The following is a 25,235-nucleotide window of genomic DNA, read 5'->3' on the forward strand; positions in this document are numbered from 1 at the left end:
CTTTGGTAATCAGGGGAAGTTTCAGTGTAAACAAAATTGCTTATTTAAAGGATTATTATTGATGTTTGCTGTATCAAGTGCTCTGTGGCCCTTGCAGTTAGAGTTGGGTTCACTGTGGGCCTCTCTTCCTTAACAACTATAATTTTGCAAATACTTTTAACTTTGTTAAATCTGTTTCTTCATCCTGAAAATGAGGTCATATGGTACTTGTATCCATAGGGTGACTCTTAAGTGTTAAATGCTTTTGTTGGGTTTTTAAAATATTTTTTTGACTGTGCTACACCAAGCTTGGGGGAATCTTAGTTTCCTGATCAGGGACTGAACGTGGGCCACAGCATTGGAAGGGCTGAGTCCTAATTACTGGACCGCCAGGGAATTCCTGAGTGTTAAATATAATTCCAGCTGAACTATTTCAAATCCTAAAAGATGATGCTGTTAAAGTGCTGCACTCAATATGCCAGCAAATTTGGAAAACTCAGCAGTGGCCACAGAAGTGGAAAAGGTCAGTTTTCATTTCAATCCCAAAGAAGGGCAATGCCAAAGAATGTTCAGACTATCACACAATTGCACTCATTTCACAGGCTAGCAAAATAATGCTCAGAATTCTCCAAGCCAGGCTTCAACAGTATATGAATGAAGAACTCCCAGATGTTCAGGCTGGATTTAGAAAAGTCAGAGGAACCAGATATGAAATTGCCAACATCTGTTGGATCATAGGAAAACATCTGCTTCATTGATTATGCTAAAGCCTTTGACTCTGTGGGTCACAACAAACAGTGGAAAATTCTTCAAGAGATGGAAATACTAGACCACCTTACCTGCATCCTGTGAAACCTGTATGCAGGTCAAGAAGCAACAGTTAGAACTGGACATGAAACAATAGATGGATTCCAATTTGGGAAAGGAGTACTTCAAGGCTGTATATTGTCACCCTGCTTATTAACTTAATATGCAGAAGGCTGGGCTGGATGAAGCACAAGCTGGAATTAAGATTGCGGGGAGAAATATCAACAGCCTCAGATATGCAGATGACACCACCCTAATGGCAGCAAGTGAAGAGGAACTAAAGAGCCTCTTGATGAAGGTGAAAGAGGAGAGTGAAAAAGCTGGCTTAAAACTCAGCATTCAAAAAACTTTAAGATCATGGCATCTGGTCCCATCACTTCATGGCAAATAGATGGGGAAACAATGGAAACACGACAGATTTTATTTTCTTGGGCGCCAAAGTCACTGTAGACTGTGACTACAGCCATGAAATTAAATTATGCTTGGAGAAGGAAATGGCAACCCACTCCGGTGTTCTTGCCTGGAGAATCCCAGGGACGGGGAAGCCTGGTGGGCTGCCGTCTATGGGGTCGCACAGAGTTGGAAATGACTGAAGCAACTTAGCAGTCATCAGTCTAAGCTGCAGAAGCCCCAAATAAACTTCCTAGTCACCAAACGAAATGCTCCCTAAGGCAGCCACTGGGTAATTAGGTTGTCATGGTAGCAGGGACCCTTGAAGAAGGTTTTGAAATATAGCTTTGAAATAATTGTTTCAAAACATTTTATAACCTTGGATCCCAGAGAAGTAGAAAAGAGGATGTAGAACCATGTCATTTGCAGAAGCACCATCCAGAGTGAAACAGAATGCACTCAGGGCACAGAAAAATGGTTATGTGAGGAAACTCTGAAAGTTGTCATGGAAAATAATAATTGCAGCAAGGACTGTTGTAGATGGCTAAAAAAAAATAGCTATAAAAATTTTAGACTCTGAAGTGAGATCAAATTTTGATGGACATATTTTTTAAAGGACCTTTAAGAGAATATTCAAAAGGCATGCTCTGGCATCGGCAGGATGACTGAATGCAAATAGTTAGAATGTTTTATCTTTGTATCCCCAAATGGAAATAATGACATAAGTAATTAAACATTAGCTTTTATCTAAAAACATTTGTCCTAGGCTCAAATTTTTGTGAATTTAAGAAAGGACCATATAATACTCACTTATGTAATACACAGTTATATAATATTCAGTTTTATGATAAATTCTTAATGGAATGGAATGAAACCTCTGAAATGTGAACCAAGTGTCTGCCACAATATCTCTTGATGGGATTTGGAAGGGCTGATGAAAAATTACATTTCTGAGTGTGGCAAAATATAAGTAAAAATGTAAATCTAGTGTGTGAGTAAGATAAAACTTGGGGTTTTGACTGGTCATTTGATGAATAAAGCTTCCAGAGAAAATTAAAAAATAAATAAATAAATGATGCTTGCTCCTTGGAAGAAAACCTGTGACCAACCTAGACAGCATATTAAAAAAGCAGAGACATTACTTTGCTGACAAAGATCCATATAGTCAAAGCTATGATTTTTCCAGTAATGTGTGGATGTGAGAGTTGGGAAAAGGCTGAGCACTGAAGAATTGATGCTTTTGAACTGTGGTGTTGGAGAAGACTCTTGAGAGTCCCTTGAACTGCAAGACCAAACCAGTCCATCCTAAAGGAAATCAGTCCTGAATATTCATTGGAAGGACTGATGTTGAAGCTGAAACTCCAATCCTTTGGCCACATGATGGGAAGAACTGACCCATTTGAAAAGACCCTGATGCTGGGAAAGACTGAAGGCAGGAGAAGGGGACAACATGTAATTTGACATATAATTTTAGTATTAAGTGCTTGACATGTAATTTTTGTATTAAGACCTTTTACACTAATAACAAAGCAAGTAAGTATCCTTAAATATATAAAAGTGCTTCCTCTATTTGGCATAATTAAGGTGTATAATCCACCTGCCTCTCTTGCATGTCTTTTATAGTAGCTTTTAATGTTAAAATAGTATGTGGGCTTTTGTGTCAAATGATAGAATTGCTACTAGAGTCAGAATGATTTTGTTCTCACTGCTTAACCCAAGTACCTAAAACAATATCTGGCCCTTGGAAGGGCAGATAGTTGTTGATTACCCAGGGCTACAGGTGTGTTGTATGTGTGATATTTTTCTGTGGATGTGTTCTCCTTGATTTCAACCAATTGATATAGAGTGGTCATTTTACTGTAATTTAAAAATTGTGGTGATAGATAAATACTGTTTTATAGACTGAGTATTGTCTGAACACATTAACAAGGCAAGGAGAGAGTTCACTCAGCAGAAAATAGCAAGTCTTGAGAAAGTGACTTTGTTAAGAAACTGAGAAATGCTTAAGTTTGCAGAGAAGTTGTGGGAATGGTACCCTGAAATCTTGTGTACCCCTTACTTGGGATCCACCACTCAGTGTTTGTTTTCTGCACATTATGTATATTATGTGGTGGAAGCCCAGAAAATAAGTTGAAAGCATACCTCTTCATCTCTGAATATTTGTTTGTACTTCCTAAGGATAAGACCATTGTCTTATACAACCATCCTGTAATAATTAAATTCATGACTTTAAAGATTGGTGTAGTCTGTATAGTTCTAAGTTCAGATTGTGCCAAATATCTTAATAACTTTACATATCTCCCTGCTCCTAATTCCTTGTTGTATTTGGTTGTCACATATCTTCATTTCTTTTAGTTTGGAACAACTCCTTAGCATTTGTGCTTCACAACATGAAGAGTTTGAAACTGTTTAAAGAATGTTTCTTAATTTGAATTATAGTATCATAATTATTTTCTCATGCTTCAGTTCAGGTTATGTGTCTTGGCAGGAATAGTCAGTACCAGTACATTACATCAGTACATTACATCAGAAGGCACACGATTCTGTTATTGGTTGTGTTAACTTTTATTGTTTGGTTAATGTGTCGTCTACCAGATTTCTCCACTGACGTTATTATTTATTTCCCTTTGTAATTAATATTCCATGGGATGATATAGTGAAATTATCTTAATCCTTCAACAAACCTAGTGATTTTCTCATCTATTGGTTCTTGCTTGAGTCAATTATATCTTTTATGGTAACTGATATTCTTTATCAATAAGAGCTTCCTTTCCGTTTTACCCATAGATGTAGGGTCTTGTTTCCTGTGGTAACTGGTACTTTACCCCCATTCATACAGTGGAAGGGGGAGGGGGATACCCTTTCAGGCTCTCTAAATGAGATTCTTAAGAGTGAGACTATTACACTGAACAGTTAAAACTCATATATCACATTTCTCCTTGCTTATATATATATACTATAAAATTTATGAAAGCTTGAAAGAGTGTCTTAAGGATTAAATTGTGGAAACTTTACCAGTGGTCAGGCTTCTACCACTAGAAGGGGCAATTTTAGAGACCAGCATCCTAATTACATTGATTTTGAAATACTGCACCTTTGATTTCTTTTTCTGTGCACTCTAATAACTTTTTAAAGATCACATAATGCAGGTACAACAGCAAACTCATAACAAGTTAAAATCTATCTTGACTAGCTGTCTTCCTACTAATCCTCTTAGTCTCATTTGTTTCTTTTGCAGACTTAATTACTGTTAATATTAACTCTACCTCCATATGTGTATGCATATTAAAATGTTTGATTTCTGGGCTGTTTACATAACTGGGATTATTCTGCAGTGAGTAGAATTTGGAGAGCACTAGTTTTTAGGACTATTTTCATTCTGTTGTACAGTGTTTTATTGTATGGATATATCTGGTTTTTATCAAATTAATTATTGCCAAAACTGGTTGGTAGTCTGGAAATACTTTGAGAGTGGATGGGCAGTGGTTCAAGGAACCCATAATACCTTACAGCCTTACAAGTTATGGTTATATTTGTGTCCTTAAAATAGAACTTATTTCAGTCTTGCTGATAGTGATCAAGTCTGTCCTCTTGATTTTTTTTTTTTTTAACAGAATATGTATATATTTGGGATGTTTAATTTACTGTGGCTTAAAATAATGATGGATAATATGTTCATGTAGCATTCAGCATTGATATGGTAAGGGAGAGGAGATAACCTACATTTTCATCTGAATGGATTTTTTGCATTTTAAATTTACAGAAGTAACAGTGCACACTTTTCTTTAAAAACTTCCTAAAAGATTGATGATGAAATCAAAATCGTACAACCCGTGTTCCCTCCTTTTTTCAATCATGTAGCTATTCTATGTATCTGACTCCTGAGGTAAATCTAAGTCAGCATCAATTTTCTTTCCTATTCATTTATTTATTTGGCTGCATCTGGTCAGAGTTGTGGCACACAGGATCTTCACTGTGGCGCATAGAGTCAGTTGCCCTGTGGCATGTGGGATCTTAGTTCCCCACCAAGAATCGAACCCACTTCCCCCTGCATTGCCAGGTGGATTCTTAACCACTGGACCACCAGGGAAGTCCCATCATCAAATTTCTTGTTTGATAAATTTACAGTGGGTTCTCTTCATATAGGTCAGAACATACAGCATGTTATACTGCATTTGCCTCAGGGTGATGAACATGCTGAAACTGTGTGGTGGATGAAAGTAGCCACAGGTTCTTGGCAGCCTTTCCAGTCAGCTTGAGTTTCTGCTGCCACTGCAACTTGCTTTGACCAATAGAATATAGCAGAGTGACATTGTGTGATTTGGGAGCTTCAGCCTCCAGAGGCCTAGCAGCTTCTACTCATGCTCTTTTTGAACACCATCACCTGTGACTGAGCCAGAACTGGCCTACTTGAGGATGAAATCCTAGATAGAGAGAGTGACCCCTGGGAAAAGACCCAGGTTTCTCAGCTGTTACAGCCATCCCAGCTGAAGTTCTTGACATGGATTGAGGTCTGCAAATGCATGTACCCAGAAGAAGTGGGCAGAAGAACCACTGAGCTGAGCCCAGATTAAACTGCCAAATGAAAGAATCAGAGCAAAGCTTCTTTCAATTCACTAAGTTTTGAGGTGGTTAGTTACTAAGCCATTAGATGTGGATACAAACCTAATTATGCCCTCAATTTAGTTAAAAAAGAAGCATTTCCAATTGACAAGTGAGTAGTAATACCTAGAAGTGACTGAAGCCACACTGAATGGAGGAGTTAATGGGTAAGTGGGACACTTAAGCACCGTTTTGTTGAACAATCTTACCCAAGTTCCCTTGTTGCAAATCTTCAACACATTTCTCAGAACTAACTTTACATGATAGCCTTAGTTGTCCAGTGAAAAAGACATTTTCTTAAACTAATACTTGAATAAAATACATCCTTTATCTCATATTTTAGGGACAGTAGTCCCCATTTTCCTTCTGTTGAATACTAATTTTCCTTCCTGTTGAATATATAACCATAATTTAAAGTCAAAGATAGGAAAAATAAATATTTTTAGGCCCAATGTTAAATGCTGAGGAAAATTGGGCAACCAGGATCCCTTTTTATTTAAAGTAAATGTGAACAGAAACAGGAAACAGGACGGGTGCTACACAAGTAGAAAAGACAGGGCCATTTGAACAAGTTCAGGGCCAAATCTGGTTTTTGGAGCTATTTGATTTATGATTACATAGGGACCACCAGTTCTCCTATGTCACTAAAAGATCAGGGTTTTAGATCAGCTTTTCTTTTAGGATAGTTTCTTTCCTATGGTATAATTCTTTGGATGTTTGCATTCCAAATTTCCTGTTTATGTTATTTCCTATTAATCAGAATTGTGGGTTAGGATCTCCTTTTATGCTGTGATCTGTCTGTGGTACTTGGCAAAGATCACTAGCAGTGTAAAGATTTTTAGCCAGCCATGAAAGTACTTTAAATTTTTTTGTTTTTTAAAAATTTATTGAAGTATAGTTGATTTACAGTATGTTAACTTCTACTGTATAAGTGATTCAGTTACATCTATATCTATATATATAGATAACACCCCTGTATGAGGTGTTCCCTGTTCCCCTTTCCAACCCCTCCTTCCTAACACTCCCACTTTGATTTGAAAACCCTAGAATGCTTTAGCTCCTCCCACATACTTGTGCCCTTTTCTCCCTTTGTTCAGGTTATTAAGAGGTTTTCTTGAAAACTTGATTCTACCCTCCTCCCAGGCTTGGGCTATTTCTAAATACACACATATAATGTGTATATTATACATACATACACATTTTTCATATTCTTCCCCAATACGGTTTATCTTAGTTCCCTGAAAGCACTTTTCATTTAAAACTACTGATATGGTAAGACAGCATAGAAATCACAGAAGAACACTTGTATAGATTTGGGTAAGGATACAGCTCAACACACATACATCCCCTACCTATGAAGAATATTCTTTTTTAAAAAAATTAAAATCTACGTGTTTGTATGTATGTATGTATTTTGGAGGAATATTCTCCTCAGACTGGAATTTTATATGAGAGGATTAAAATGAAGCTAGGAAGTGTCTGTAACACAGGGTTTCCAAGGAAATTGTGTCATTACCTTTGAGGTCTTCAAGTGGGTTGATTTTCTTAGATGGTGCTAGTGGTAAAGAACCTGTCTGCCAGTGCTGGAGATATGAGAGACTGATTTGATCCCTGGTTGGGAAGATCCCCTGGTGAAGGGCATGGCAAACCACTCCAGTATTCTTGCCTGGAGAATCCCATGGACAGAGGAGCCTGGTGGGCTACAGTCCATAGGGTCACAAAGATTCAGACACGACTGAAGTGACTTAGCACACATGCATGTATATATTTAAAATCCATAGAACTACGTTAAAAGGGAAAAAGTTTCACTGTATAAAAGTGCTAGAAGCTTGTGTTTGAATTTTGAATCACATCTCTGTCATTCATTAGTTACATGACCCTGGCTAGTTACTTTTGCTTCAGTTCCATCTGTAAATGCAGATAATAGTAATATATACCTCCTGCATGGGGTTGTTCTATATACAAAATGCCTGAAACAGTGCCTGGCTCACTGTCCTAAATAAGGGCTGCGTGCGTGCTCAGTTGCTACAGTAGTGTCCGACTCTGCGACCTAATGCACCATAGCCCTCCAGGCTCCTCTGTCCATGGGATTCTCCAGGCAAGAATACCGGAGTGGGTTGCCATTCCTTCCTCCAGGGAATGTTCCCAACAAAGGGATTGAACCCGAGTCTCATATGTCTCCTCCTTTGGCAGGTGGGTTCTTTACCACTAGCAGCACTTGGGAAGGCATCATATGATCATAGCAGCAATGAATATTCTCATATACAATTGTCCTGAGGTACTGTCTTTAGGCAGGACGGGAAGAAACCCTAGAAAAGTGTCAATGCTAAGTCAGCTTTCCATTTTTCAGAGAAGGGAAAAATCAACCCCTAAGAAAAGTCCCTTTGTTCTCCTAATTCATTCATACATTGAATGCATATGGCTATTTTCTGGGGACTTAGTGAAAAGTTAGAAAGGAACTTCGGCTGTCTCACATGTCCAAAATCACCTGATAATGTGGTCTCTACCCCACATTAAGAAACAGATAATGTGTCTTTCTGTGTGTATGTGGCCTCAGTTTTCTCAGATCTACCAATGCTCCTGGCCAGAGGTACTCACAGTGTCTGTGATTAAGCATCATACCTATTGTATCTACCAGTGAGAATATTGAGACCAAAGAAATCTTTCCACTAGGTTTATTACTCAGAAGGCAAATTCTGAGAATTACATGAGAAACAAAAGGAAGCTTCTGAAAAACAGGAACCTCTGAAGCTCCAAGCCATAGGTATTTGCTCTAAAACTCTAGACTTCAGAATTTTCAGATCATGAAACTCTTTGTACTAAATGAGAGAATATCTGTGGTCTTTGACATGACGGGGAAAAGTGATGCATTGTTCATACATTAAGTTATTAATCTTAAGCCGTTTCCACCCACTACAGGGCATCAGAGAGACAGACAACAGGACAAAGATTAAGAGCAGGCAGAGGTGCTATCTGTTGGATTCACATGAGTCTGAAGTCTTGTTTTTATTGTTTAAGCATTACTCTGACATTTGAGAGAAAACAATCCCTCGGGGAGGAGAGGAGCCAAGAGAAAATGGAGCAGTCTGAGAAAGAATGGAAATGATTCTGTTGCTCCACAAGACACAGCCAGGTGGGAGGGAAGCCAGGGTAAATGATCAGAGGCTGTCTACAAAACAGCTCGCCTCAGCTGGAGCACAGGGGTGCCTATTCTGTGAAGCAATAAGCAGTCTGCCATGTCTGGCACCACTGGAGCTCCAAGTTAGTCATCTGTAGGAAACCAGCCTTGATTTCCATTTTGCAGAGAGTGAGTGAGCAAGAAGCACAAGCACACAGGACTGTGTCTGTTCTCTACTTCTCGGTTGTCATGGCAAGTATTGCAGGTAACAGACAAATTAGACACTGGGGAACTACACAGTAAAGCCCCAATGATTGGTAGAACTTGCTGTTTATGGTGATTAGAAATACAAAATACATTAAACTTCACTGAAACTTTGAAGAAAATGCTATTTTAAAAGGGGAGAAAAAGAAGATGGAACGTCAACCCCTATTCTGTGGACATGAGGGGCTGTCCTGACACCTTGCCGTTAACTTCTCTTTCCACCTGCATGCATGCTGCCATGGTATAAATGATTAATGCTGGAAGGGTACTCTTCATACTGAGACCAGTGGATTAGGAAGTATTAGTAAGTTGACTTATACTCAGAAACCAACACAGTAAGAGAACTTTCTTATAGCAAATCCACTGTGGATCACTTGGATAGACCAGCAGTGATCTGGGCTGCACTAGGATGGCAGTTCAGTTCAGTTCAGTCGCTCAGTCGTGTCGGACTCTTTGCCACCCCATGAATCGCAGCACGCCAGGCCCGCCTGTCCATCACCAACTCCCGGAGTTCACTCAGACTCACGTCCATCGAGTCAGTGATGCCATCCGGCCATCTCATCCTCTGTCGTCCCCTTCTCCTCCTGCCCCCAATCCCTCCCAGCATCAGAGTCTTTTCCAATGAGTCAACTCTGCATGAGGTGGCCAAAGTACTGGAGTTTCAGCTTTAGCATCATTCCTTCCAAAGAAATCCCAGGGCTGATCTCCTTCAGAATGGACTGGTTGGATCTCCTTGCAGTCCAAGGGACTCTCAGAGTCTTCTCCAACACCACAGTTAAAAAGCATCAATTCTTCGGCACTCAGCCTTCTTCACAGTCCGACTCTCACATCCATACGTGACCACAGGAAAAACCATAGCCTTGACTAGACGAACTTTTGTTGGCAAAGTAATGTCTCTGCTTTTGAATATGCTATCTAAGTTGGTCATAACTTTCCTTCCAAGGAGTAAGCGTCTTTTAATTTCATGGCTGCAGTCACCATCTGCAGTGATTTTGGAGCCCCCAAAAATAAAGTCTGACACTGTTTCCCCATCTATTTCCCATGAAGTGATGGGACTGGATGCCATGATCTTCGTTTTCTCAATGTTGAGCTTTAAGCCAACTTTTTCACTCTTCTCTTTCACTTTCATCAAGAGGCTTTTGAGTTCCTCTTCACTTTCTGCCATAAGGGTGGTGTCATCTGCATATCTGAGGTGATTGATATTTCTCCCGGCAATCTTGATTCTAGCTTGTGCTTCTTCCAGCCCAGCGTTTCTCATGATGTACTCTGCATATAAGTTAAATAAACAGGGTGACAGTATACAGCCTTGACGTACTCCTTTTCCTATTTGGAACCAGTCTGTTGTTCCATGTCCAGTTCTAACTGTTGCTTCCTGACCCGCATACAGATTTCTCAAGAGGCAGGTCAGGTGGTCTGGTATTCCCATCTCTTTCAGAATTGTCCACAGTTGACTGTGATCCATACAGTCAAAGGCTTTGGCATAGTCAATAAAGCAGAAATAGATGTTTTTCTGGAACTCTCTTGCTTTTTCCATGATCCAGTGGATGTTGGCAATTTGATCTCTGGTTCCTCTGCCTTTTCTAAAACCAGCTTGAACATCAGGAAGTTCACAGTTCACGTATTGCTGAAGCCTGGCTTGGAGAATTTTGAGCATTACTTTACTAGCATGTGAGATGAGTGCAATTGTGCAGTAGTTTGAGCATTCTTTGGCATTGCCTTTCTTTGGGATTGGAATGAAAACTGACCTTTTCCAGTCCTGTGGCCACTGCTGAGTTTTCTAAATTTGCTGGCATATTGAGTGCAGCACTTTCACAGCATCATCTTTTAGGATTTGAAATAGCTCAACTGGAATTCCATCACCTCCACTAGCTTTGTTCGTAGTGATGCTTTCTAAGGCCCACTTGACTTCACATTCCAGGATGTCTGGCTCTAGATGAGTGATCACACCATCGTGATTATCTGGGTCGTAAAGATCTTTTTGTACAGTTCTTCTGTGTATTCTTGCCACCTCTTCTTAATATCTTCTGCTTCTGTTAGGTCCATACCATTTCTATCCTTTATCGAGCCCATCTTTGCATGAAATGTTCCCTTGGTATCTCTAATTCTCTTGAAGAGATCTCTAGTCTTTCCCATTCTGTTGTTTTCCTCTATTTCTTTGCATTGATCGCTGAGGAAGGCTTTCTTATCTCTTCTTGCTATTCTTTGGAACTCTGCATTCAGATGCTTCTATCTTTCCTTTTCTCCTTTGCTTTTCGCTTTTCTTCTTTTCACAGTTATTTGTAAGGCCTCCCCAGACAGCCAGTTTGCTGTTTTGCATTTCTTTTCCATGGGGATGGTCTTGATCCCTGTCTCCTGTACAATGTCATGAACCTCATTCCATAGTTCATCAGGCACCCTATCTATCAGATCTAGTCCCTTAAATCTATTTCTCACTTCCACTGTAGAATCATAAGGGATTTGATTTAGGTCATACCTGAATGGTCTAGTGGTTTTCCCTACTTTCTTCAATTTAAGTCTGAATTTGGTAAGGAGTTCATGATCTGAGCCACAGTCAGCTCCTGGTCTTCTTGTTGACTGTATAGAGCTTCTCCATCTTTGGTTGCAAAGAATATAATCTGATTTCAGTATTGACCATCTGGTGATGTCCATGTGTAGAGTCTTCTCTTGTGTTGTTGGAAGAGGGTGTTTGCTATGAATAGTGCATTTTATTGGCAAAACTCTATTAGGCTTTGCCCTGCTTCATTGTGTATTCCAAGGCCAAATTGCCTGTTAACTCCAGGTGTTTCTTGACTTCCTACTTTTTTTGACTTCCTACTTTTCCATTCAGTATCACAGTAATCCAAGTCTATGCCCCAACCAGTAACGCTGAAGAAGCTGAAGTTGAGCTGTATGAAGACCTACAAGACCTTTTAGAACTAACACCCAAAAAATATATCCTTTTCATTATAGGGGACTGGAATGCAGAAGTAGAAAGTAGCAAAGATGGCAGAATGTGATGTAAATTAATAACAAAACCTAGCACCAGTCTCTACTGTCTATGCTCAGAGGGCTTTTTTCATCTGAGGTCTTGTAACCACGCTTTCTTGGCTTCCCTGCCTGTTTTTGCTGAGAATCCTATAAAGTTAGGACTGAGAAATATATAGTGTAATTCCCTCATTTTATAGATGAGAAAATGAAGACCCAAAGAGATTAAAACCAGGGAAACTGAAACTTAGTAAATTGCACTGTTTAAAACTGCTAGCAAAGTACCTTGGAACATTTTTAGATATGCCTTAGTGAAAACATAACCATTTAATTTTAGAGGTAAGAGAATCCTGAGAATATTAACTCTGAATATTTAAAAATGAAGTCTCTGCTAGTTGAGACGTCTGAAAGCCTAAAGAAAAGATGAGGGAGAAATGTTCTGCTTTCTAAAATACTTAAGTTTTCAGGGTAAATACAGCATCAGTTTTTGGGTTCTATATTTTTCCATAAGTGCACGTTTACCATATTCTTTTTAATCTAAAGATTTCAGGCCTAAGCTCCAAACTGCAAACAGTACACAAATATAATGGTCACAGTTTTAATTTATGAAACAGTATTTCATTTTCTCCAAAATAAACTAGAAACCAGCTACCATTTTCTTAACTTGGGGAGCTACCGCCCTCTAGAGGGTGGGTCTAGAAATGTCAGGGTTCTCCCCTGTCACAGTGAGGAATGGGGCAGGGGTGCTGCTAGTGGCGTTTGGTATTTGGGGATGAAGGATACACATATAGAACCACTTTCCCCAAGATGCCAATAGTATTCACTTTGAAACATAATGAAAGTGAGACCTATGGTTTTTACAAGTAGTTTTTTAAACTTTTTATTTTTGGCTGTGCTGGGTCTTTGTTGGTGAAGCTGGCTTTTCTCTAGTTGGGGGTAGCAGGGCCTACTCTAGTTGCAGTGCATGGGTGTCTCACTGTGGTGGCATCTCTTATGGAACACGGGCTCTAGGGTGCGTGGGCTTCAGTAGTTGCTGCACAGTGTATCTAGAGCACAGGCTCAGTAGTTGAGGCACACAGACTTAGTTGCTCCACAGCACATGGGATTTCCCCGGATCAGGGATTGAACCCGTGTTTCCTGCATTGGCAGGCAGATTCTTTATCACTGAGCTACCAAAAAGCCCTACAAGTTCCATTTTAAAATACTGACCATTTATCCTATAATGACCTACTTAGTGAGAGGGGAGAGGGGGCTCGAGTGTATATGTTGTCAGAGAATACAGGACTATTAAAAAGTTAATGCTAACCCTAAGTCTACAGGAAGTTCAGGGATCTGTTTCAGGCCAATTAACTTCACAGCATTCATCTCATCATGGGACCTGGGACTTGACTTGCCAATTCATTGTCCACAGCTATAGGGCCACTCAATCGACTAGAAATACTTAAAGGTAAACACTTCTGACTGGTGTAATGTTTTATGTACAGTGTTTACAGACAAATGTTGATAAAATAGTTGAAGTGCTCTGATCCTTGCAGAATAGATCTCAGATTCCAAAAGGATATAACATAAATCCTTTTCTAAGATTTTCAGGCACTTTTAGATTAGGTAAGGGAAATTTCTACTTGTTTTCAAGATTTCTTTCACTGCTGCTTCCCCTAAGTAATAAAAATCTGACTCTGCATTTCCGTTTACATCCTCCAGCTTCCTCATGGCAGGGTGTGGCCATGGAAACATTGACCACTGGACACTGTGATGTGGGCAACTTCCAGCTCTTCCCTTCATTTCAGTACGGTAGCTGCATGCTCTTCACACTCTTCTCTTCTTCCCATTGCTGTGAAAGGATGACAACTTGAGCAACCACCTTAGACCCAGAGATGGAAGCCATGGTGTGTTCCCCAGTTGGGTACTTGGCTGACTACGTGAAGTGCAGCCGCTTACTCACCTCTCTGATTTAAGATAGCATATTTTGGAGAAATTAACTTTCTGCCATTTTCTCTTAAGCCAACTGCTAAGCTGCTTTTTTCTAAATGAGAAGTGCCATCTGGTCTCAAATACTAGTGGGAGAAAACAATGTAGCAGAACTCTCTTTTAGGTATGTTTGAATCACAGATACATACATGTATGTACCTTACTAAAAAAAATAACGTGTTTACAAACTCAGTTCATTAAAAAGAGGCATGGTCCTTGGTAGTTTAAAAAGGGTTAGGGGGCTTTATTACAGCAGTATTTAATAAAATGCGGTGCGATGCACACAGAATGTTCTATATAGTTCATCTTCAATGTGAACAGGTCAGCTTCACGTATCTATCTTTTCTTCTGCAGATTGTACATAAGAGCAGGAGGCCTTTTGGTTTTATACGCCACACTTCCCTTGATGCGCTTTCCTTTGATGTTAACTATATGTGGCAAGAGAGGGCGCCGGACTGTCAGGACTGTCCCTTGAGGTGTATAGCCTCGGAGGGTCAGTGTGTCCTTAAACTGCGGTGTCACTGCTACCCAACCTATGGAGGCACATGAAAAAACACAGACGGTGTTAGCAACCATCCTATTAAAAACACCAAACACAGCTCCAGATGGAGACCCCAGGGAGGCTACTGCTGCCTCACTATTTTTTTTAAAAAGCATCAATACATTTGTGAAAATGTACAGATTCATTTTCAGAGCAGGTTGCATCTTATGGATAATCTAGCATGTATTTCTTAAAATATTTGGCTTATGTCAGTTAAGGCAAATCTGTATAAAAATATGATAAACTCTTGTGCTTGGTGTAAAATTACCTGCAGAGGAGAACTTGATGTCAGCCACTGCTTCAGATTCCCCAAGTCCTTCATCTAACGTGATGTCTTCAGCAACAAGAGGAGGAAATCCTGCCATTCTTTCTTCTCCACCCACTGGTACCTTCCATTGGGAGGAGATAAAGTTATTTGGAAATTCAAATGAAACCCCTGATAACTCTAATATTAAGTAAGGCACTGATAAGATAATATTGTACAGGTATCAAAAATAAAACCATTAAACTAACAGGCCTGTCTGGACACGCAGGTTAATCCCTGCCTCATTAGAAACCAAGGGTACATGGATAATGGTTAACATCAGCTTTATGTTTACAGGTGTTTCCATTATTGGAAATGATAATTTACCTATTTATTAATGGATTTCTCTGTGTTTATCACTAAGAACACAAACACAGACGTTACAGTATGGTCCCTGCTCCTGAGGAGATCAGAAGGTGGAAATAGCAAGTAAATAAAAGGTAAGATATGCAATGAGAGGCAATTTATTAAGTACTATGGTTGTGAAAGGAATAATGAATGTGGCTTGGTCAAATAAAACCATTAATGAGCAGAATTTTGAAAAATAGATTAAAGTTACTCAGTGTTGAAAGGTATTCTGAGTAACGTACAGACACAAAAATTGGAAAAAAGATGATGAGTTCAGAGAATTGTAGTTTAACTGTGCTGAGTGTGTTATGTGTGTGTATTAGTGATGAGGCTTTCAGTTTCGACTTCTCAGTAATGTGGAACTAACAAGGAATCATAAGCAGGAAAGAAAAAAGAATGAAAAAGAATACTGGGACCTGCTTTATATTTTGGAAAAACCTGTACAGTGCAGGATTTATCAACCTCAGCACTATTGACCTTTTGAGCCAAATAATTTTTTGTTGGAGGAGGCTGTCTTGTGCATTGCACAATTTTTAGCAGCCTCTACTCGGCATCCAGTAAGTTGTGAAAACCAAAACTGTCTCCAGGCTTTGCCAAATGTTGCCTTGTGGTAAGAGTCAACCTGGTTGAGAACTACAGCTGTAGTGGGGTGGGGGTGGGAGGAAGACAATAAAACTGGAGTCTAGATTATACCTCATAATCTCAGAAAGCAGGCTACAGTTTGGACTGTGAGGCTGGTCTCAGTGATGATTAGGAGGTAGGATTGACTTTGACTTGGGAGATGAATGAAAACCAGAAGGCAAGGCAGAGGCACAGAGCAGCCCAAGAAACTGTATTACGAGGGGAGAGAAGCCTGGTGTCGCTTTGAGAAGTATCAGTGAGTCCACCCTGAAGACTACACAGATGCATGAAGGTGGAGCCTTCCCCTCAAATCCTACATGTGTCTGGAGCATCAACTTTAGGCCAGTTATTTCAATGGAGTCTTAATTTCACTCTGGCTTTTTCAGTCCAGAGAGAAAGAAGCATTTGCTTCTGAAGTCAGGTTGGTTTTATCCTGGTTGAAGGGCAGGTGTGCGTTTTGACCTATTTTTAGTTGTATGAGCGTTCATTAATGTAAATCGCATCTGCATTGGATGCACCTGGTATTTTTGCAGGAGCTATGTCCCAACCCCCTCCTCATCGCCACAGACACTTACACAGCAGTGACAGCGGTGCCCTGGCACTGGATCTTCTCCACAACCTCACGGTGTGGTCACAACAGACAGAGGTAAAGGAAACTCGCCTCAAGTCACACAGCTTCACTAAGTGGTGGAGCAGAGTAGGATTTGAACCCAGCCTAGCTCCAGTGATCTTAACCATCATACACTACAGGCTAGCCAACAGTGTGTATTCAGGTCTGGTTAAAGAACTATAAATAGGCCCCATTCGGTTTCTAGAGAACTTGGAACAATTTCAGCGGCACAAAAAGGGCACAGCAGGGACTGCAGAGGATGGGAGGTGAGGAGCAGGAGTCAGCTTGATTGTAAAGAAGAGGAAGGAGTGGGACACTTTAGTTTTGTTTCTGAAAGATCAGAGAAATTTTCACACACTGCTTAACAGGTCAAAGGAAGGATCAAGTAAGCAGGAGAGAAGACATACGATAGTCTCTAAGTATCTGTGGTTAAGAATCTGGGAGAAGAGCTTTTCTACCCAGACAAGGGCTTCTAAACTCAGCACTACTCACATGTGGACCAGATAATTCCCTGTTGTGAGGGGCTGTCCTGTGCACGCATTATGTTTAGCATCATCTCTGGCCTCCACCCACTACATGCCAGGAGCATCACCCAGTTGTGAGAAAATCCAATGTCTCCTCACTCACATTACCAGCGCAACTTTTTGAAATGATGTGACCACTGGGCAGTTAAAAAGTGGCTAGTGCAAGTAAAGAACTAAATTTTAAAGTTTATTTAATTTTAATTAACTTATTGAAATAGCCACATGTGGCTACCATACTGGACAGTGTCACCCAGAGAAAACCCAGCTCTGTCAGTATCCCGGGGTCAGTCCAATCCAACATCCCTTTTGTTATCAGAGCCTGTCTCACTTTATAGCCAAAATCCTCAAGGTGAACAAGGTCAGGGAGAGCTAGCTGATGATGTAACAAAGATGCTTCTGTCCAACAAAGGCTTTTTATCAGGGCTGTGGGACTACCAGGGTGTATTAACCTAACTATTCAACCATCAAATCATGTTGGCTCACCTTCAGTAGCGTATGACCTGCGTGCTTCTGATACATAGTATCTGCCTTGTCCAATGAAGTAATGTGAACAGGAAGGAAGTTGGAAGCCACAACTGTAAACCAAGCTGACTGATTTCCCTTAAGAAAGGAAGAAAGAACTTATCTGTACAATGAAAACTTAGAAAACCAGCACATTACAAGGTACAATTTAAAAAATCTGGGGAATTCCCTGGCAGTCCAGTCCTGAGCGCTCTGTGCTTCCACTGCAGTGGCCTGGGTTCAAGCCCTGTTCGGGGAACCAAGGTCCTGCATGCTATGTGGTGTGGCCAAAAAAAAAAAAAGAGGAAGGTAGGAAAAACATGGCAGAAGCAATGCACTTACACCCATGTAAATAAACCTATGATACCTTATATACACTTTGTGGATACTTAAATGTCTATTTTTATGAAAAACAAATGAATATACCATCTGCTTTAATTGTCCCTGTATAAAATTTGGTTTAAAATGTTAATATTGTATGGTCTCTAAAAATGTATGTAATGTTTCAAGTATGTAAGGCCAAATTTTCAACAAATTATGAACAAACAGAAACCCAAGATGTGTGCTAAGGCAATGGCCACAGGTTGCACTGAGTGTGCATATCCATCTTTCATTTTCCATTTTTCTGCTCACTTTGGCAAAAATGGGGAGCAGTTCTATAGATGCTTTAAAATCTCTAAATGATGCTATGTAAATGAATACCAAACCAAAAAAATACATGTATAAAAGTGTACGTGTCATCGGATATAGAGTGTGGAATTAATTTAATGCCATATTAACCCTGCCCCTAAACGTATGCCCTCTGATTTCCACAGAAAATAATACCACAGGAGAGGGAAACTATCTTTTTAATGTCAAGCTGTATGGGACATTGAGCTGTTTTTTGAAGACAATTTTTTTAAGACCTATGACTTTTTCCCACTATTTCATTATCCCAGGTTTGTATTACAGACATTTTAAAACACAGACATAAAAGGATATCAACCCCAACAGTCATGACCTAGTTATCAACATTTTGCTAGTCTTGATAATATCTGCTTGCTTAAAGTAAATCCCAAAAATAAAGTCATTTTTCAATGGTACAGACTTTTCTTACCTTCAGAAAATCTATGCGGCCTAAGGCACCCAAAAATAGAACCATTCCTGGTTTTAGCATAAAAGTTCTTGGAATAATGGAATGTGTTGGCAATACAATATTTACTTCTTTTTCTGTTAGAAGACTTAAAATCTGTAAAGCAAAGTGCAGATTTTTTTTGAGAATTACTTTCAATGAACATATGCTGTATCGTGCTTTACCTGTAAGATAAAAAGTTATGATTATATATTCTAGGCTTCACAATACATCAAAGTATGTATTCCAGAATTTGCTGCACATAAAATTCATAGCTTCTTTCTGTCTCATGGAATCAATTTATAGTTGGCTCTACTCTTGTTTCACAACTTAATCTTAAGTAATGGCAGTATACAGGTATATGAAACAACAGCATCCTCTGAATTCTATCAAATTTTGTGTGATCTGAACACACTGATGATTCAATTCCAGGATAGAAAAATATGTTCTCTTGTCAAGGCTTCTAGGGAGCAGCAATTCTCAGGTAATGGTAAGGTAATGTGCTGTGTTTTGTCCTCGTGGCAGCTATGCATGCATTAAGTGAGAGTGATCACCCCATTCTAGGCTCAAGTAAAAAGCTTGAAGAATCTTTGCTAAATTCCAGTATTCACTTTCCTTATTTCCTACAAATACTCAGCAAAAACAACAACAACAACAACAACACAAAGGTATGGATCCTGTGACTTCTGAGGATGAAGATTCCTAAGTAGACTAGAGAAAATGGAAAAGAAAAGCCAGGAAGTACAAGATTCTGGTGAGACTAAAATCAAAATCTGACTAAAAAAATTTGAGAAAGTAAAAAAATGGCTTTTTGTGGACTTGTTTCTTAAAGAAAAGTAAGAAGAAAATTAAAAAAAAAAGTAATATCTAGGGAGACTTGAACGAAAATATGTAAGGGGGTGGCAAGTAGTTTTCTTCAGTACTTGTGTTTGAAAAGCACATTTAAAGCTCCTGGCAGGAGAGAATTACTCTAACCCTTTTAGCAAAGACCCTCATACTTCCATTTTACAACAGAGTTCCTAGCTTTAGTTTGGGAAACACTGGTTCAAGGCATTAAATAAATATATCAATAAACTGACAGAGAATCAAACTGCCTGAGAGAACTTTTGTATCTAAAAACTTGAGGGTCTCAGTGCTGGCTATAGTAGTTAGCAAATTCTTGCCTTTTTGACCAATTGACAAGAGGGTATACCTGACTAAAGGAATTGCTATCCCTGACCTGCTGCTGCTGCTAAGTTGCTTCAGTCATGTCATTGCCCTGCTGTTGCTGCTAAGTCGCTTCAGTTGCGTCCGACTCTGTGCGACCCCATAGATGGCAGCGCACCAGGCTCCCCTGTCTCTGGGATTCTCCAGACAAGAACACTGAAGTGGGCTGCCATTTCCTTCTCCAATGCATGAAAGTGAAGTCGCTCAGTCGTGTCCGACTCTTAGCAACCCCATGGACTGCAGCCTACCAGGCTCCTCCGTCCATGGGAGTTTCCAGGCGAGAGTACTGGAGTGGGGTGCCATTGCCTTCTCCATGTCATTGCCCTAACTGAGCCTAAAAGTTAAAGATGAGTGGGTAAAGTTAAAGTGATAGCAGTAGTAATGTTCAATAGTAGTGGGAGCCAGTTTCCTAAGCTGAAGCAAGGAACTCTATTGTGAAATGGAAGTATTAGGGTCTCTGCTAAAAGTGTTAAAATATTTCTTTCCTACATGTGCTTTTTCAAACACAAATACTAAAGAAAACTACTTGCCACCCCTTACATTATTTTCTTTCAAATCTTCCTAGATACTACATTTAAAAAAATTTTCTTTTTATTTTTAAGAAACAAGCTTGCAAAAGATTTTTAGCCAATTTTTTTTACTTTCTCAAATTTTTAAAGTCAGATTTTGATTTAAATCTTACCAAATTCTTGTACTCCTTGGCTTTTTCTTTACTCTGTGAAGTTCTGAATTGCTAAGGGAGTAAAGGCTGGACATAAACAATGAGTTGATCCTATTCTAAATTAGGTTCATCTGAGGCCGCACCTACTTAAGAAATTTAGTACTTTGTATCACTTTTTCAAGAACAAAAACAAATTAGAACTCATGCTGGAAAGTGTCATGTGTTTATAGCCTATTCTCAGAATAGCTCCAGGAAATGAAGACAAATCATCTGGATTATGTCAGCACAGTCCCCATGTTCGTAAGATGAATTAATGACAGAGAAGAAAAGCGTAGAGTAAGAAAGAAAGAACATTATACTTTAAAACATTTCAATGTCTGGCAGAGGGACCGAGGCATTACATTTATTCCATACACCTTTGGGGAACAATAAGTACAAAGTATGTATAGGGAGACTGCCCAGCTCAATATAAAGAGCAGGTCAAAGATCAAATGGGTGACCTTGGGACATGAGGTGACACTGCTTTAGCTGAGGGTGAGTCCCTCCTTACTTCAGTTCAAAGTGAGTGCACCTCTTGGTGAATATGTTATGGAGGGAATTCAAGTATGGGACAGGTGGCTGAACTGCAGTGACATTTATGATTTCTTCCAACCTTAAAATCTAGGATTCTGTAAATATTTCTCTAAGGTAAAAATCACAAAGATAGAAACAGGTTGTCAGAAGTGACGCCTACCAAATGGCATATAGATTCACCAAGGAAACAATCTGATGAATGAATCAGAACTGAGTCTAAAATGAAAGGATGTCTTTTTTTCATCTGCTGATTAAAATAGTACTCCTGCACTTGAAAGTTAATGTTTCTAAAAGATATGAAATACATACACAATTTTCCTTTGTAATTCCAGGGGTGTCATAAAACCAGTGGGCATCTTTCACATCTTCTGGGGTCAGTTCTACTCGTTTGGTGGATTTATCTGCAGCCAGAACAGGTTCATTTCCCATATCAAAGGCAAATGAATCGGCATCAAATTCAAAGGCAGCTTTATCCTTCTGTGCTTCTGAATATGAGAATGTTCTTCCAACCCTTCCTAGAACAAGTTATATTGAAGTTAGTAGTCACTCCTTTAAAGCTTTTGACTTGTAATTTTTCTGTTTGCTTCAAACAAGTTACTAAGACTAACTGTGGTGTTTGGAAGGAAGTGAGACTACAGTGATACTTTTTCTCTGTTTCTAAATGCAGCCAGAGTCAGACTCTTGTAATGAGGAAATGAGTGTGGCTGGCTGTGCACATTCGGTGGAGGGGAAGAGTGTTGGAAATCAGTTTTTCGTAAATTAAGGTTGGAAAGAGATACTAAGGAAAGGGGGACAATCCAATTTAAAGCTGTTACAGTTCAACAACTTGTATGGTCTGCAAGGAGGGGGCTGGCATCTTAGTGCACATGGTTCTACTTCTAACAATAGCCAGATAGGCAGTTATTCACATTTCCTTTCCTGGATTTCTTCAAGTATCTACCATCTCAATTTTCCCAGTGCAATGAATTCTGGACTTCCAAACAGCAGCCTTGCCTCTAAAAGGTCTCTATGTTCTAAAAAGAGGGAGTGTCTCTTCCCATAAAAAACTGGCTAGCCCTAGAGAGCTGTATTTCAAGATGCTCAACAAAAAATTTTAGCATACAGTTACACTAGTTTTCCTATAGAAGACACTTACCTACTAAATAACCATGCTTTTTTAAGAGATTCAGTTTATTTTGTTCTTGTTGACTAAGATCTTCTTCTGCTTCAGTTGCATCTCTTTTAAGCCTTTTTTGCCTTTGAAACATTCTGTAAGGAGTTGGGTTACAAATAGGAAACTTCAGAAGGTTTAATGTAGTACCTGAAATACCAAATACATACACTGTTATAAACATTGTACAGGAAAATGGAATAAAACATTTAAGAGGACCTGTACCATCTTGAGTACTGTGATTATTTCTCTTAACTTTCATGACAACCCTCTACAAAATTATTCTTACTTTACAGATAAGGCAATAGGCTCAAGGACTGGCTCACAGGCTCAACTAGGATCTGAACGCCAAATCTATAGGCCTGATCTCTTTCCATCTTCTGCATACTACTAACAGGTATAAAAGCATTTCTGTATATAAGTCTCCCAAAGTCCAAGACAGAGAATACAATTTACCAAGCCAAGTTAAACACTGGTTTCAAAGGAACAAATGAAGTAGTTCATTTTGCCAACTGTTACATAAAAACAGGTCACAGAAGGAATCATTCTGTAATTACTTCAGATGTTTCTTGACTGAAAATAAAAGTTGACTCATTTTCAGCGAAGCCACACAACATATTGCATCAGTGAATTATTCATATGTTAAACCTATAGAATCTCATGAGTAAACTCAAGATATGAAGAGTAAGACTGAGGGATGGAAGGAGGCTTTTCTCCACAAAAATCAAAGGACTTTCTGGAGAAACTTACAAATGACTAAAGCTACAAGGGAAACCTTCAAGAGAGCAAACATTGTCCTCTGGTTCACCTGAAGTGCTTAGAACGGTGGCTTGAACATAGGAATACTCCATTGAGTATTTCTATTTCTATTGAAAAGTTACTACAACATATACTGAATTTGCAAGCACTAAGCTGCCACGGAAGAGAAATGTGAACAAAGTAGGTAGAGAATTTTTAAAGGGAAGCCTCCCATCAGCCCCTGATGGACATTAAGGAAGAATACATGACTAGGAGAGTGAATCACGATCAGACTACCAGCTTTTCAGAAAACGAAGAGGACGCTCACCAGGCCAAGGAGAGATGGTGGCCCTGTCGATAGCTTCAGCGCCCTTGGCGATGCAATAATCGGACTCCAGAAGCGTATTGAAAAGAGTGGACTTGCCAGCGTTGGTTGAGCCAACCAGGTAGACGTCGCCCCGGTAGCGCCAGGAGCGCTGGAGCGCGGAGATCAACTCCTCAACTCCATAGCCTGTCTTGGCGCTGATGAGCCGCACGTCTCTGAGCACCGTGCTGGACTTCGACGGAAGATTCGCGTTGTCCTCCCCGCCCCGTGGCCGGTCCCCACTGGAACGTTGAGCTCTTCGGTAGCCGCGGGGCGGCAGGAGCCCGGCGCCGATGCATTCGTCCCACAGTCGCTCCCGGAGCCGCTGCCGGTAGTTGGGAGTGTCTTGGGGCAGCAGGTCCACCTTGTTTCCCAGCACGATCAGTTGCTTGGGGCCCACCAGGGCGGGCAGGTGGGGCAGCAAGGTGTCGGGCAGATCCAGTAGGTCCACCATGTACAGTACAAGAGCTGGCTCGGGCCGCCGCAGCGCGGCGCTCACCAGCTCCAGGAACTGTCCCTGGCTCACCTGAAGGCGCAGGGCGCGCCGGTGATGCACTAGCAGCCAGCAGCGCTGGCATACAGTCCGCTCCAGCCCCCCTTCCTCCGCCACCGCGCTGTTAAACTTCTCGCTGGGCAGGTAGCCGGGAACGCCGGGGTCCTGGCAGTGCAGCTCCGCACCGCAGCCAGAACAGTTCTGGCCGCTGGGCGGCACCGTTGGGTCTGGGTGCCCCACCACTTGGTGTACCCGCCGGCCGGCGCCTAACTTCTGCTGCCGCCTCTCCTCTCGCTGCTGCTCTATCCGTCTCTCCTCCTCCTCCTGCCGCTGCTGCAGCTCCCGCAGCTGGTCCTGGAGGGTTGCTTCCGACTCCGAATCCAGGACATACTCAGGGAACAGAAAACTCTCTTCCAGGTCAGCCCCTCCTGGGTTACCCCCAGTCGCTGTCGCGCCACGAGGAAGACCACGTCCCAGGCCCGCTGAGTGTCGGGAGGAGTAATCGGTAGCGCATCTCCTCTCGAGGAGCGTCTCCCGGACGCCGTTACGCGTTACAATGGGAGTGGGTCCCCGCAAGAAGCCGCAGAGAAGCCTGCGAGCTAGGCGCGCGGGCAGCATGAGAAATGCAGGAGTGGGCAAAAGGGCGGAGCCACCTTTTCGCACACGCACTGTGGCCCCAGATGAGCGTAAAACAGCAGGGACAGGCCAGGAGTTCCAGAGAGCCGTCATTCGTCAGCGTTGCACCGAAGCTCCTCCTTCCACGTCTAATCTCGTGAGTTCTCGCGATGAAGGCTCTGTGGCCCAGAAACCTACTTAAAGCGATACCCGGGCCATAGATTAGCGTAGATCGGTCGAATAGGCTAGTGAGTGAGGGTTTATCAACTTTCAGGCTAAACAAACGCGCTGTCCGTGGCACCACCTGCTGTTAAGAAGTCACATTGTTAGAAGCTACGTGTTTGTCTTTTGAACTGGAAAATTAAAAATAGAATGTCGCAGACTTACAGCCACAATTAAAACCTTTTATTAATACATCTTCTTGGCTTTTTTCGGGTATCATTATTCGTGCAACAGCATTAAAATCACATTTCTTAAACATTTAAAAAATATGATGCATAGTTGTACACAAATCCTTCTTAAAAGCTTCGTGTTTTTAAATCTTTAGAACTGAAAAAATAGAGAACGGCGAAAATTAAACCTTTTATTATTAAATCTTCTTTCTTTTTTTGGTGCCATTATTTGTGCAACAACACTAGAAAACAAAGCTTCATTGGCAGGAGCCAACTCGGAGACTGTAAGCAGCGGTCCTCCCACTCAAAGAAAAGGAACCTCAACCCACAAACCGCGCATGTGCAATACTAACCCTTAATCACGTTTTTTCCCCCGGCCTTCGCGCAGGCG

The 25,235-nt window shown here is 40.7% G+C and overlaps 1 protein-coding gene across 1 annotated transcript; it reads right to left on the bottom strand.

Moving 5' to 3' along the window:
- Positions 1–14,312: 14,312 nt before the first annotated feature.
- On the bottom strand, positions 14,313–25,158 carry LOC133249588 (nitric oxide-associated protein 1). The gene is made up of 7 exons (XM_061420274.1): positions 23,309–25,158; positions 22,228–22,392; positions 21,402–21,607; positions 18,638–18,769; positions 17,524–17,640; positions 14,902–15,022; positions 14,313–14,625 (listed from the first exon to the last, which is right to left on the bottom strand). The coding sequence occupies exons 1-7, from the start codon at positions 24,564–24,566 to the stop codon at positions 14,429–14,431; spliced, it is 2,196 nt and encodes a 731-aa protein (XP_061276258.1). The 5' UTR covers positions 24,567–25,158; the 3' UTR covers positions 14,313–14,428.
- Positions 25,159–25,235: the final 77 nt, after the last annotated feature.

The sequence above is a fragment of the Bos javanicus genome, chromosome 6 (assembly GCF_032452875.1).
Source record: "Bos javanicus breed banteng chromosome 6, ARS-OSU_banteng_1.0, whole genome shotgun sequence".
NCBI classification, from domain to species: Eukaryota; Metazoa; Chordata; class Mammalia; order Artiodactyla; family Bovidae; genus Bos; species Bos javanicus.

Coding starts and splice junctions, on each gene's coding strand:
- LOC133249588 (XM_061420274.1), bottom strand. CDS start 24,566: ATGACGGCTCTCTGGAACTCCTGGCCTGTCCCTGCTGTTTTACGCTCA. Junction 18,770..21,401: donor GAATTACAAAGGAAAATTGT/GTATGTATTTCA, acceptor TTTGCTTTACAG/ATTTTAAGTCTTCTAACAGA. Junction 17,641..18,637: donor GCCGCATAGATTTTCTGAAG/GTAAGAAAAGTC, acceptor TCCTTTCTTAAG/GGAAATCAGTCAGCTTGGTT.